The 13,035-nt window shown below is 39.5% G+C and overlaps 2 protein-coding genes across 2 annotated transcripts in view; one reads left to right on the top strand and one right to left on the bottom strand.

Annotated features, from left to right (window-relative positions):
• PIK3C2G (phosphatidylinositol-4-phosphate 3-kinase catalytic subunit type 2 gamma) overlaps window positions 1–13,035 on the bottom strand; it is a 333,879-nt gene that overhangs the window by 300,656 nt on the left and 20,188 nt on the right. The window lies entirely within an intron of this gene.
• On the top strand, window positions 2,806–11,673 carry RERGL (RERG like). Its single transcript, XM_080599549.1, has 4 exons — window positions 2,806–3,559; window positions 5,637–5,710; window positions 8,282–8,418; window positions 9,561–11,673. Exons 1-4 carry the CDS (start codon window positions 3,238–3,240, stop codon window positions 9,841–9,843), a joined length of 816 nt encoding a protein of 271 aa, XP_080455675.1. The 5' UTR covers window positions 2,806–3,237; the 3' UTR covers window positions 9,844–11,673.

Below are 13,035 nucleotides of genomic sequence, written 5' to 3'. Positions count from 1 at the left end.
CCTCCAGAGATGGGGCATCCACAGCTTCTCTGGGCAACTGTTTGTGTGCCTAAATACCTTTGAGTATCTCACTGAGGAATGTATCCAAGTTCATAGATGATGAAAACATCACATTTGGCTGAAAAGCCCATACTTCTCGTTCTGTTAGTTTTGTTGTGGTTTTAGACCTCTAGTTAGCCAGTTCACATGCTGTGGAAGCTGTTAGAGTACCAGATGTAAAATTTGCAGTGCTCTTCCTAAAGATTTGATGAAAAGTAGGCTTTAAGAGACAGGTCTTCTCTGGAAGACATTATTCTTTAAGCCAAACAGAGACTGCAGGGACGGAAACACCAAGAAGCTTTAGAAATCTTGTGTCATTTGGTGCAAAGAGCCGGCACCTGTTTCACCAGGTGGTTTCTAACTATACTTTTTGGATTGAGGCATTATGGTTGTACACAGAGTACAGATAGTCATGTACTCCCAATTCCACCTTATTTCCAGCAGTGTAACTGCTGGAAAAAAAAATGTTTTTTAGATGTTAATTTTCTCCACAAGCAGTTTTGGCTCGAGGAGGGCCTGGCACCAAGCTGTACAAATCCTCATCTACAGAACTGGAGGGTGAAATGCAAAGTGACCTCAGCTGATCAGTGATCTGCAGACTTGCGAAAACTTCCAGCTTAATTCAGAATCAATCCTCTACCATGTTCATGACAGATGTTGCTGACCTGGATAATAATTTATTTCCATTATATACATTGGAAACCTACTATTTTCCATAGCAAAGTTTTAGACATGTAATCAAGGTTCACTCGATTCTAACCTGAACACCTCAGAGTTGACTCAGTTTTGACCACCAGACCTGAAACTCACATGTGAGCTTCTGTTCACTAGAAGAATGACCTATGTTCTGTTCACCTCTGCACCTGTACAGGCATTTACACCCCTGGGTAATGAAAGCAAAACCATTCCAGTACAGAGGAGTGGCCAGCACGGATTTGGTGCTGGAAGGACCAAAACCACGCAATTTTACAAGTTGCAGAGATGGGCAATCAACCACAAACCCCATAACACTTCAAGGAGAGGAGGTGGCTTATTTTTAAATTGCACTAATTCCATTCAAACAGCTCTACTGACAAAAAGGAGAGGGAAGCATGCACAGATAGAGAAAGCAGGCAGCTGATGCATTTTAGAGGCATCACTACTTCATTTGCCATATTGTTCAACTACAACCACAAGCTTTTATACTAAATGTTAAAGCTAGGCAAATAATTCATAAAGAATGTGTTTACTTTGCAACATTTCTTCTAGCAGACGACACTTTCTTTCAAGCATACTACTATTCAAATAAGCTGATCAACAAATATATGAATTCCATATTGAAAAAATGACATTGTTTAGATGAAGATTGGTTTGCTCCCTCATAGATGAGCAACTGTTGCATTTGAGTTTTGTGTGGGTGCACACATTAAAGAAATTTGAGATCTGCCCTCCATGTGTGGAGAAATTCAAAAATATCTCTGTATATATATTTGTAAAATGCAAATGCAACAGTAATAACAGGAAATCAATAGCAAAGTTTATGATTAAGACTAACTGATTTAGATTGGATATTCAGGAATTCCTTCCACTGTAAATTTTCTCAATTCCATTTAGTTCTGGGAAGTGATGGAGAAAGTCTCTGTTAGACATTAAATATACTTGTTTAATCTTCAGTTAAAACTTAATTTATCTAATGCTTTAAGGAATATGCACATAGAATATACACAACTAACTATCACATTCTTCTCCAGATTTTTTTTTTTTATTACTAAAAGAAAGGAAAGTTCCAGATAGCATATTCTTTAAAATGGGCAGCACCCTACTTTGTTTATTATGGCTGCTATCTAGATGTGAGAAAGTGCTAATGTTGTTAAGACCATGTAATGGAGACAGGAGAGCTGTATTCTTTCTTTCTCCTTTCATCACCTGTGAAAGTCACAACTTTGATGATGGCTGCACATGGACAAGCAGCTTTAGGCTTTCCTGTTGCAGAGGTTTCAGTGTTTATGAAACAGTAAAATAACAGTAAAATAAACTGGCTGTGCCAGCTATACCATTGGTAAGTCCAGCCTAGTGATCTTGGCATTCATCATTCATCTTTTTTTCAAAACCTAATGTTACAATAGCCATAGAGGGTCAAACTATGGTTCTTTTTGGTCGGTCAGTAACTTTTGTCTTGTCAGTGAACAGTAGCAGGAAACTACCAAAAACCAACAAACAAACAAACAAAAAGACACCCCACACAGCTAGGTAGGGGCACCCTCCAAATACATTTCCAGCCGTTAACAACTTAATTTTAAGCACTTTGGAGCCAAGTTATGTCTGTGTGTTTATTCTTAAATATATTTTCTTCTGCTAAGCATTCCCTTATATGTTCCCTTCAACTGTAACAAACGTATGTTCAAATTCCTTCTCTGCCTCATTTTTTTGATCTCATGTAAATCTGTTGTATCCATATCCACTAGCAATTACATCGAAACAGCACTTACTGAAGTGTTTATACAAAACATAAGTTTTATTCTTTTCAACAGAAGTGAATAAATATATCAGACTAAATAAATATATTCAGCTTGTATAAACAGAATAAAATAGACATGAAAAGCACAAGTAAGTGCAACTTGGATGTTTGAGAAATCTCCTATATACCAGTGGACTATCTAAACCTATACCCAAACATTTTATGCACTTTCAGAGTCAAACAGCCTGTAGAGAGCACTTGTGGAGCCTAACAAAATGCAGTAGCAGGCTCAGCACTTTGTGCCTCAGCTTGCAGATTTGTCGTATTTTCCTGCAACAGATGAGTGCTTTAAGTGTTATCCAGGCACCATCCAGCACATTTAAGCTCTTCGCCAGGCTGATTTAATTCAGTAAAAACATTCACAGGCACAAAAAGCATGCCCACCTAAGTATCTGCACGACTAGAGGTTTAGTGAGCGACAAGAGCTTTGAAACCTTTGAATGGCAAATATTACAGAGGTGCAGAACATTTATCTCCAACAAATTGCCTCAGTAGCATTTAAAGGGAGTGCAGATCTCTCTAGTTTCTTCACATTCCTGGTACAAAAAGATGACTACCTGAAAAGAAACTTAAAGGCAAAATAAACGAGCACCCTCCCCTGCTGTGGAGCATGTCTTTATTATTATTGTTTATTATTTATTATTGTTATTATTATTATTCTCCATGTTTTTTCCTGCGTCATCTGCACAGGCAGTGGGGGGATGACGAGGGGGGGAGGAGGAGGAGCGGTAGCAGGCAGCCGTGCCGTGCCGTGCCGTGCCGTGCCGGGGCGATGTCAGGGAGCGGCGGGGCCGCCTATAAAGCGGTGGCGGCGGGGAGCGGGCGACAGGGGTGCTATGAGTGGGCGAAGCTGGTCGTGGTGGGCGGCAGCGGAGCGGACAAGTCGGGTAAGGGGGCGGGCTGGGGGGCGGCCTCGGCTCGGTAGGCGCCGCGCCGCTCACTCCGGCGCTTGCTTCCCACCCGCAGCACTGGTGGTGCGGTTTCTGACGCGGCGCTTCATCGGGGAGTACGCCTCCAACGCCGGTGAGCGCCGGGGGCTTCTCGGGAAGCGGGGGGGGAGGCAGGAGCGCAACTTTTCGGGAAGGTTTGAGTTTTAGCTGACTTATCGGCGGGAGCTCCTGGCCACCCGTGAGCTCCGGGGGCGGGGCGGGCGTCTGCGGGGATTGCGCCTGCAGCCGGCCCCGTGTGAGCCGGGCTTAGGGAGGGCAGATAACCGCTGCTTCCGAGAAGCTCGGGGAGAGCTCAACCGCACAGGAGATAAAGCGGAGAGTAAAGAAATAAATTGTTAATAAAGTTCTATTGAGTGTCTCCTTACCAGCCCTAGAAGAGCAGTGAAACATTGTTTATCAGGCAGCCCTGATTAGTCAGGGCATAATGTCATGTCCCCGGCTTTTGCAGGATAGCTTTGTTGGAAGTCTGGCTGTGCTGAGGGTAGAAGGTCTCACTTGTATCAGAATAAGCGCAGTGATCCACAGGGCACCTCTAAGATCTTGGAAGATGGCAAAACAGGACTTGGACGTCCACATTTTGGGTAGAAGCCATATAAGCAATGTTGAACTGCTATGCAAACACCTCTGGAAGTGTGCTGTTCCAGCTGGTGTGACATGAGAAGGCCCAGAGCTTAAAATGCCAAGAAGACTGCATCTACCTCATTTGTTCTGCTAAAGTCAAGAACTTTTTTCCAAAAACTTTTTTTTTTTACAAAAATCAGAGTAGTCAACGATCCACAAATTAAAAAAAAAAAAGCATTAATTAGCTGAATTTCAGTCAGATATCTAAATTAACTTATTCTGAAAGTAGGTTACAGTTGTACAAAAGTGCTCTCACAAAGTAGCCACTATGCAAACAGACTCCAAGGACAGTTTGAGTCCCAGATGGCTTATCTGAAGTCTGAACATGCAGATTATGTGGTGCTCTCAATGCTCCATGGGTGATCTAAATCACAGCTAAAACCAGGTTTCCTTGTTTTGAGCCTCTGAAAGTGCTAGTCTCAAAAAAGACATATAAATGCCCCAAAACATTTTTACTTCTAAATAAATATTTGTTAGGAGATAAGTTTAATTCAATTTCTAAAGAGGCAGAAGGGGGAAGAAAAGTAGGAAAATGAGTGTTAAAGTGCACATTATCCCAGAACGCTTAGTGGAATCGAAGTATTTAAAAAAAAAAAACTAATTATGGAAAACATCAAGGAGCTGAGGGTTTGATTCCCTGGGATGCTTGCAACTCATAGTTCACATCAGGTGAACTCTTAAGCAAGAAGAATGATTCAGGTGAATGTGGTGCTGAACCAAAGATACTCAGTTCCAGAGATCATAGCCTTAACCATTCCTTCCTTACGTGCAGTTTGAAGTGTATTTTCAGTAGTGCCAAGAGCAGTTCCTGTCTTCGTAGTTCGGTAGCACTGAGGAATTATACTGTAGAAAGCCTGCTGATGAATGTCACTGTGAATGTGAGTTCGTTACATTTTCTTAGAACAAACTACAGCTTAAAAGAATAGTGACAACCTGGCTACAGTAGAGTTCCCAGGGTTGCTAGTGCTCGCGGTGAATCTTAAATCTTAGAGCTGACTCTACAGAAAAGTTTTAGGATTTAGACTAAGGACATTCTCATACTAGTTAATATTTACAGGATAACTCTTAAAGCATCAGATTTCATGGTAAATAAACATTATTACTAAAAAGTGACTTCTGTGCAGAATCAGCAATTACATGTAGGTTGGCTTACTACTTTCATAATCCTGAACATTCATAACAAGGTCATCAGCATTTAGCTGTTTCAAAGAGTTGTGTGTCCTTTATGCCTCTGTTTGAGAAGAAAACTAGGGTCTAAAAGTAGTGCTTCCATGGGAACGCCAGTGAAATGGTGTTGGTTGACCTAAAGGACTGGGCAGCTCACGTGGTGCAAAATGAAATGGGATTGTTTCCATCTGAAAAAATAAAATAAATAAATAAAGGAAACCTATAATACCAAGGGAACTAAAAGGCCTCTCAGAATTAAATAGCAAATCTCATCTTCATCACTTTTTTTTTAACCACTATTTCCAGTCACTTTAATGCTGTTTTTCATTGAATGCAATATATTTTATTATATTTTTTTTTAGAATGTATCTACGCTAAACACTTAAGCCTGGATGGGAGGCAGATGCACTTGGAAATTTATGACCCTTGTTCACAAGTAAGAATTTTAGGAGGCTGACAAAATCTATTCCTCGTTCTACCTGTGTGATGGTGGGGAGTTGCAAGCATTCTGTCTGTACTTGGAATTTGTGCTTGCTCTTTTTATTTGGAAAGACTGAATCTTTATAGTTGCTGTGGCTCAGAAACTATGTACTTTCTCAATTCATGGAAGAAGCCCTTCAGTGCTTAAATTTTTCTGTAAATGCTTTTGCATTTTGGAATATTAACAGGAATAATCTTTCCCACTTCCATATGATTCAGGTAAATATAGAGAAAACACAATTTTCTCAAATTCACTGAACAGACAGAATTTAGTTTATAAAGCAAGTTATATGGCTTAAATGGCTGCAGAAACGGTCAAAGTGGATAGGCCTGGAAATGAGCCTTCTATTCACACATCTAAGGAAAGCTATAATGCAGGCTTCTACATGTTGACAGCTGAACTTTGATCACAATAAACCACTCTGAAATGAAGTGTTTTTGTACTAATTTCTTTCCTGCTGTTACAGGAATACAGAAACTTTGGTACTATGTAACACAGGCAGACCTAGATAGGTCTGCCTGGCTATTAGTTCACAAGAATCCCTTTTTTGGTCTTGATTTTTGCCTCTTACTGACCAGGATAATGAATGCTAAAGCCAAAGCACTGGGAGTCTGGCTCAGACTTGAGTTCAAGGACATAAAAACTTAACCCAGTGAGTATATAAAACAAACCCCTAAGGAGATCTGCCTTCTTAGAGACAAGCAAGTTTTACTTGTCCCAGGGCAAAGCAGATTGTAACATGGCACAGGGGCCATTTTAATATATTCCATGGAGTCCTCCCTTGCTATACAATCTGTTAGAAGCTGCTTTTCTGTAGACTTGTTTCTACCTGTCTCAGACCTCTTACCTAAGCCCACCTATAGCTTCTACTTACTGTATATTCAATTCTGTGGCACATGAACAACTTTTTAAAAGCATGCTTGAAACACTGACAGTGGCAGCTAGCTAGGTCAAAGCAAACTATACTGCTCTATGTATGGGTAGGGAGTTTCGTTGCCTGAACATGGGCACTCTTTGCTTCTAAGATCAGAAGTCAGCTGTCTGTGTTAAGGGCAACTCCTATTGAAGGTCCTTTTCTAGCACTCAGTTATGTTCATCCTTAGAAACAATGTCTAACATCTGCTGAACTGCCTTCTGCTTCTCTCACCTGCAGAGGAGTAGGTAGTGATCAGGAGGGAAGGTGATGGTAATGCTTTTTTCCAATAGGACTGGTGATTTTTAGAAAGAGACGGATGGGGTATGGATGTCCTGTATGCCCAGGGAGCTGGGGAAGAAAAACAGATCCTAAGAGAAGGCCAAACTGGGGAAGGAAAAGTCACTGTCTTTGTTTCTGCTTCCTGAAATCTTGCTGCTCTCTGCTTCCCTCTGGTAGCTAAAGCCCTTCTCTGCAGACTTTCCGTCTGGGAAACAGCTGTCACACACCTTTCCTGACCCTAAACCTGTTGCACAGTCACTACAGCATTCAAAAACTCTTCACTAGTGAAGACACTGAAGTCGTCAGACAGTTTTGGAAACTTGTTTCATCTTTTGTTTCTCATGCACCCCCTATCACTGCCAACATTGTCACCATCCCTCATTCAAAATTACAGCCTTGGTACAGCTGTGTTTATGGTGCTACAGTGCTGCTGTGGTGCTGAGCTAATCAAGGTAGCCAGGGTGGGATACTGGTGGGTGTTATACGCTGCAAAGAGCACAATATTAAACTTAAATAGTCCTCAAGTTGCTGTCCAACGTGTTTTCCACTGAGCACATGTTCTAGCCTATGTTGGTGAACTGCCAGTATCTTACCTATCTTGGGTCACGTGGCTCTTGCCAACCGCAGCCACCTGTAGGGATAAGCTAATATGAAGTATTTTTGAAATTACCTTCCTGAGCTTAATGGGACAGTTTGCAGCTGTTGATTTCTAGAAATCATGAGAGTGACACTTTCTTGGGGTGAAAGGACTCAAACACTAACTCCCATTATCCCTTGAGTGGCTTTTGTCACCTGTGGTGTTTAAAGTCAACTGCGGCTTGAAAGGAGATTTGTCTAGCCCTATGGAAATTCATCTTGTGGGTAAACAGTGCTTCAGACTTGAACAAAGCAAAGAAAAAACAAGAGAAGAGAACAAAGAAATTTTAACTAAATAATTAAGCTTATTGTAGTCAGGCTATTAGGAGCATACATAACAGAGCCATAAGCAGAAACCCCACAAATACAGATGGCCCACATTTAATTCTCCTGTAACTGCAGAATGTTGAGCATATATATGCCAAAAGCAGTGGCTGTACAGTTAATGCAATTTTACTGCTTAAAGCACAGGTGTTTCACAATGAATTTGTTAGTGCTCCAAAATGCAATCTGCAGTGGTATTTATTAGGTTTGTGGAGTAGGACTCACCTGAAGTCAATGTCAGCACCAAGACCTATTAATATCTTTTGTAATGAAAGATGCAATGTTCTCACATTCACGCTGTCAAAGAAAATACTCGAGTGATAACAGCAACGATCTTTTTGCATGTGAATTTGAACTTCTTTCAACCACAGCAGGGGAAGCTCTCCCTCACAGATGAGCTCCACTGGGCTGATGGATTCATCATTGTTTATGACATCAGTGACAGAGCATCATTTGCAAAAGCATTGCTATACAGAATCCAAGAGTCTCACATAGAAGCTTGTAAAAAGTAAGTGGCATTATTTTTGTTTCTCTCAGCAAAACATGCAAAAAAGCTAAAAACACTTCTGTGAGCTGTAGGAATCCTAGTAACAATCAAAATCCAGCAGCATAGCATAACACTGACAATGTGATACTTGAAGGTAAATTGCGTTGCAGATTAAAACTTGTTTCACTGTGTCCAAAACCAAGTGCACTAAGATCTTCATTCTCATTTCTTACAGCAATATGTTTCAAATAATTGACATAAATCTGCCTGCTGTGATTTACATAGGTAAAAAGCTGTCACAGTCATCCTGTGCTTTTGCTTCCCCTACTAATGTTCATATTACCAATGGAGATGCACCAGTGAGGAATTCAGAGAAAGCGTTTCCTACAATAAATTAACCTAATACTATGAATTTCTCCTAAGCTGCCTTTAGCAGCGATCCCCATGTCATTGATGCACATGGGTGACCACAGAGTAAGAAACAATCCACTTACATTCAAAAAGAACAACCAAAATTGGATGTCTGAGTACATGTGGGGGTGTGTATTCCTGTATCGGTCCACTGAGGTGCTTTCTAAGTAAATGAGTGAAATATTTTTCTTATTACCAGAAGTGGAGTGAAAAATAACACTTCTCTGTCTGTTTTGCTGCTGAGCTTCCTTAAATAGGGTTTATTTGGAAGTGGTAATTTTACTAAAAGCTTGCAATTAGGATCCCTTTTAGAATTAGGATTTTCTTCTCAATGACAACATTCACAGTGATCTTAGGTGCATCTCTTTGACTCTATTCTGTTACCTACAAATGGAGAATATGTTCAGTTTTCTTCTTCGTGACATCCAGGAGCTGATAATATCCTCAGCAGTATACAGTGTGAAAACTGCAGTGAATGAAAAGTAGATGAAATTACTGAATAGAGGAGCTAAAATGAGAACTTTCTGATCGATGTCACAAGAATACCTTGCATGGAAAGTCCTTTAATGTTTGACTACAGACAATAGAAGACTATAACTCTACCTGGTAAGGTTAGGGTGGTAGTTTTTTTTGTTTGTTTGAAGTGCCTCTTATCCTGAATATACAGACATCATGTACACACTGTCTATTGCATAGTGTACAACACAGTATTTTATAATCTTTTCTCTAATTTAAACTTTTTTTGGTTTCAGAATGGTTGAGTCAGCGGTGGTTTTGGTTGGTAAGAAACAAGATTTATGCCACATGAGGGAAGTTGGCTGGGATGAAGGACAAAAGCTGGCAATGGATAACAAGTGCCATTTCTGTGAGCTGTCTGCAGCTGAACATTATCAGGAAGTTGTGGCAATGTTCACAAAACTCCTGAGGAATATCACCTCAAATTTCAAAGCAAAGGAAAAAAGAAGACCAAGTGGATCAAAATCAATGACCAAGTTAATCAACAATGTGTTTGGAAAGAGAAGGAAATCTGTGTAAAAGATGGTTAGTCCTGAATTAGGAACAAGCTGAAATAATGGAACACAAGCAGCACTTGGTATTCAATCAACTTCCTCTGAAGTCAGCGTCTGGAGAAGAAAGACAGTATAAACCAAAGGTTGGAGATAGTATAGTCAAGGGGACAGGGTCTAGACCTAGGAGATCCAACCTACTATTTCCAGTTCTACAACAGATTTAATATGTTAGGGCTATGTGATTTAATCTCTAAGCAGCTCCTTCCACTCTTTATCTCCTAAGTTCTTCAGAGCAGGGAGTTTTATTCTGTATTGATTCAACATCAGCATGGACTTGGACAGAGCTTCTAGGTGTGGCTGAGTATAAGCAGCCATTTTCAATGAACTCAGCATTGCTTACCAAAATCTTTCTTGAGAACTCGGAGATGTAGCTTTTTGTGCAAGAACACTTGCACTAAAGAAAAGCAAAATATTCCTATTATGTATGATAACGTATTTAACTCAATAAAGAACAGTTCAGAGCCTCATGAGCCTAAAGGTGCCTAACACCTTCTGACATTCATACAAATTAAATGTTTAGACAGCAAATCTACAGAAGATACTTACCATCAAAGCTACCTTGTGGACGCACCAGAAGTAGGGAATCAGATAAACAAGGCAGTATTGTCTTCTGTTTCGTATCTTCTTTGTGGTGTTTTTTTTGTTTGTTTGTTGTTTTTTAGTGATAAAGTAGAGAGGGCTGAGGAGGGTAGGAACTGAAAAATGTTAGTCAGTGAGCAGTGGACTGTTTTAGCAAAATCATTATCTAGCTAGGGCCAGTGTTAACAGCTTGGACTGATCATTTTCACAGAGCAGTTTTCCTGCATTATAGTACAGTTTCTTTACTGGTAAGGTGGATATGCCTGTTCAAGAACTTAATTTCTGCGTGAGTTTAAAGGTCAGCCTGCTGGTAGGAGCCATGCTCCTAACTTGCACAGAGTTTTTCCAAAAGACCACTGTTTTTACAACTGAGTCATCGCTGTGGTATTGAAATGCCACTTGACAGAGCACTAAGGAGCACTAGCTACACTTTTCAAATGTGGCTATTAAACATCAGACAGGTCTAAATATGCTGTCAGTTGACATTCAGAGCTCTTTCTGTAGATTTAACTAAATAAGGGCTTAGCCCAGCATGTTTGAAATTGCTGTGCTCATACAGAAATCATGAAAGGGAAGAGGAATGATCCAAAAGTGAATTACTGCTTCTTGCTCAGTCCAGAGGACAGCTGGGATTCAGTCTTTTTGAGCTTCTGCACCAAAGCCTGCCTCTTCTCTGGAAGGTTTGAAACTGTATTGAAACTGTTAAGATTACTTTATCAGTCAGGACAGAATACTGATTTTAAAATGTCCATAAGATGGCATATAAAAAGCTATATAATATTACTGTAGTAAAATAAATAATTAATATTACTGTAGTAAAATAAAAGTAAAGAAAGTTTTAATGTGTTGACCAAAGATCACTTCCTTTTTTTTTTTTTTTTTTTTTTAAGGAAAATAAGCTTTATTTCACTTGTTTTAAGACTACAAATATTGGAATATAGTTCTTACACAATGCTACTTTATTTCGATTCAGATGCTTCTCTGCCATATCAGTAGTGTACTTAAGACTGTATTGTCAGTAGCTGTGAAACTGAACTTGAAGACTACTATTGTACACCTCTCAGCTTTCCAGCACACATGGAATTCCAGAACAGCTGATAGACTGTCAGTATGCCAGGGCAGCTATATATTGCCATTTCTAGCATTGTCCAGAAACCTGTTGTTTCTATTTACTGCTATGGTATCCAATAAACTGAATATAAGATGGATGTATTAACACTTTTTTTCTTTACTGTGGTATAAATATATATATATATATATATATAACTTCTGTAAAAGGGAAGCACCATGCAGAGATCTGGAATTTGAATGAGAAGAAACAAATCTGAGAATCAGAGATTTGTGCAAAAGACAGCCTCTAGTTGCAGTTCCTGTATGCAATAAATCCTTCACGTACATTTATTTATACAGTGAACAGTAGATGACTTTTTTTTAATCTTTATCCTTAAAAAATTTGTGAAGATAACCACGGAAGCTAATTAGTTTTGATTTTCTGGTATTGGAATATGGACTTCCAGGTAAGTGTAACCTGCAGCATGTCCCATTGTTTTCCCTCCCTTTATTTTCCAGATGGTTTAAGTAGTGAAACATAGAGTGGCTGTTTCCTGGCCTATGTGCTAGGTTGCACTTACCTGGAAACCATCTGAAACAACTGCAAGGTACCCATAGGCTTAAGCATACTGAAATATGCATTATAAACATAACTTGATGTTCTTAAGGTCAGGATTTCTGTTGTCTCTTATTGCTGGTAAATGCAGATAAAGAGTGTAGAATTTGGGAAGGAATTCAGTTTCAAAGCACTAAAGCATACACGTTCTTCTACTATAAGTGTATTAAAAGAATGATTTACATGTTGCTAAGTGTTCTAACAACCAATGTAGTATGGTTGTTACCATTTGGCTCAGCCAAATTTTCTTTGCACATCTTTGCATTTTCAAAAATGCCAAGAAGAAACCTGCTTTCAAAAAGAAATGAATGATGATATTTGATGTTTGATGCTTGCCCTTGGTAATGGCATCATCTACTGAACTTACTGAAAAAAGTGGAAATGGAGCTATTTGGGTTGCCATGGATTGTTTCACCATAAGACCCCATTCTTTCTCACCAAAAAGATTTTGAAATTGCCATACAAGAGTTAAAGTTTCTTGTCATGTCAGGAAGTCGTTGTTCAGATGAACTTTCAACAGTTTTGGTAAATTTTTGCCTGAGAAATGCATTCAGAATTGATGTTTCTTCTCACTATCTTCAACTTGAAAAGAAAACAAACAAAACTTAAGAAACAGTGACATCAAAGAGATTCTACTGAAGTATAAAGGTAATAGCCCCTGGCTCCCAAATGCTGTCTCTCAGAGAGCTTTCAGGTGTTTTTTGAAGCTCTTTCTCACTTTAGTTTTGAAATAAACAAGACAGACACAACCTCAGCTTGTTTTCCTGCTGTCATGTCTGCATTAAACTCTTTCTTTCTGTAAATCCCACTGTAGTCACACTCACAATAAGGCAAAGGGGAAAATGTCACAGAAAAACTTAAGAGTCTGATATTCCTAGAAGGAGGAGTAATTAGGTGTAGCACTGAGTACAC

This window comes from Anser brachyrhynchus (assembly GCF_964034855.1).
Source record: "Anser brachyrhynchus genome assembly, chromosome: 1".
Taxonomy (NCBI): domain Eukaryota; kingdom Metazoa; phylum Chordata; class Aves; order Anseriformes; family Anatidae; genus Anser; species Anser brachyrhynchus.
The sequence above is the reverse complement of the archived record's forward strand: the minus strand, read 5'-3'. Positions and strand labels throughout refer to the sequence as shown.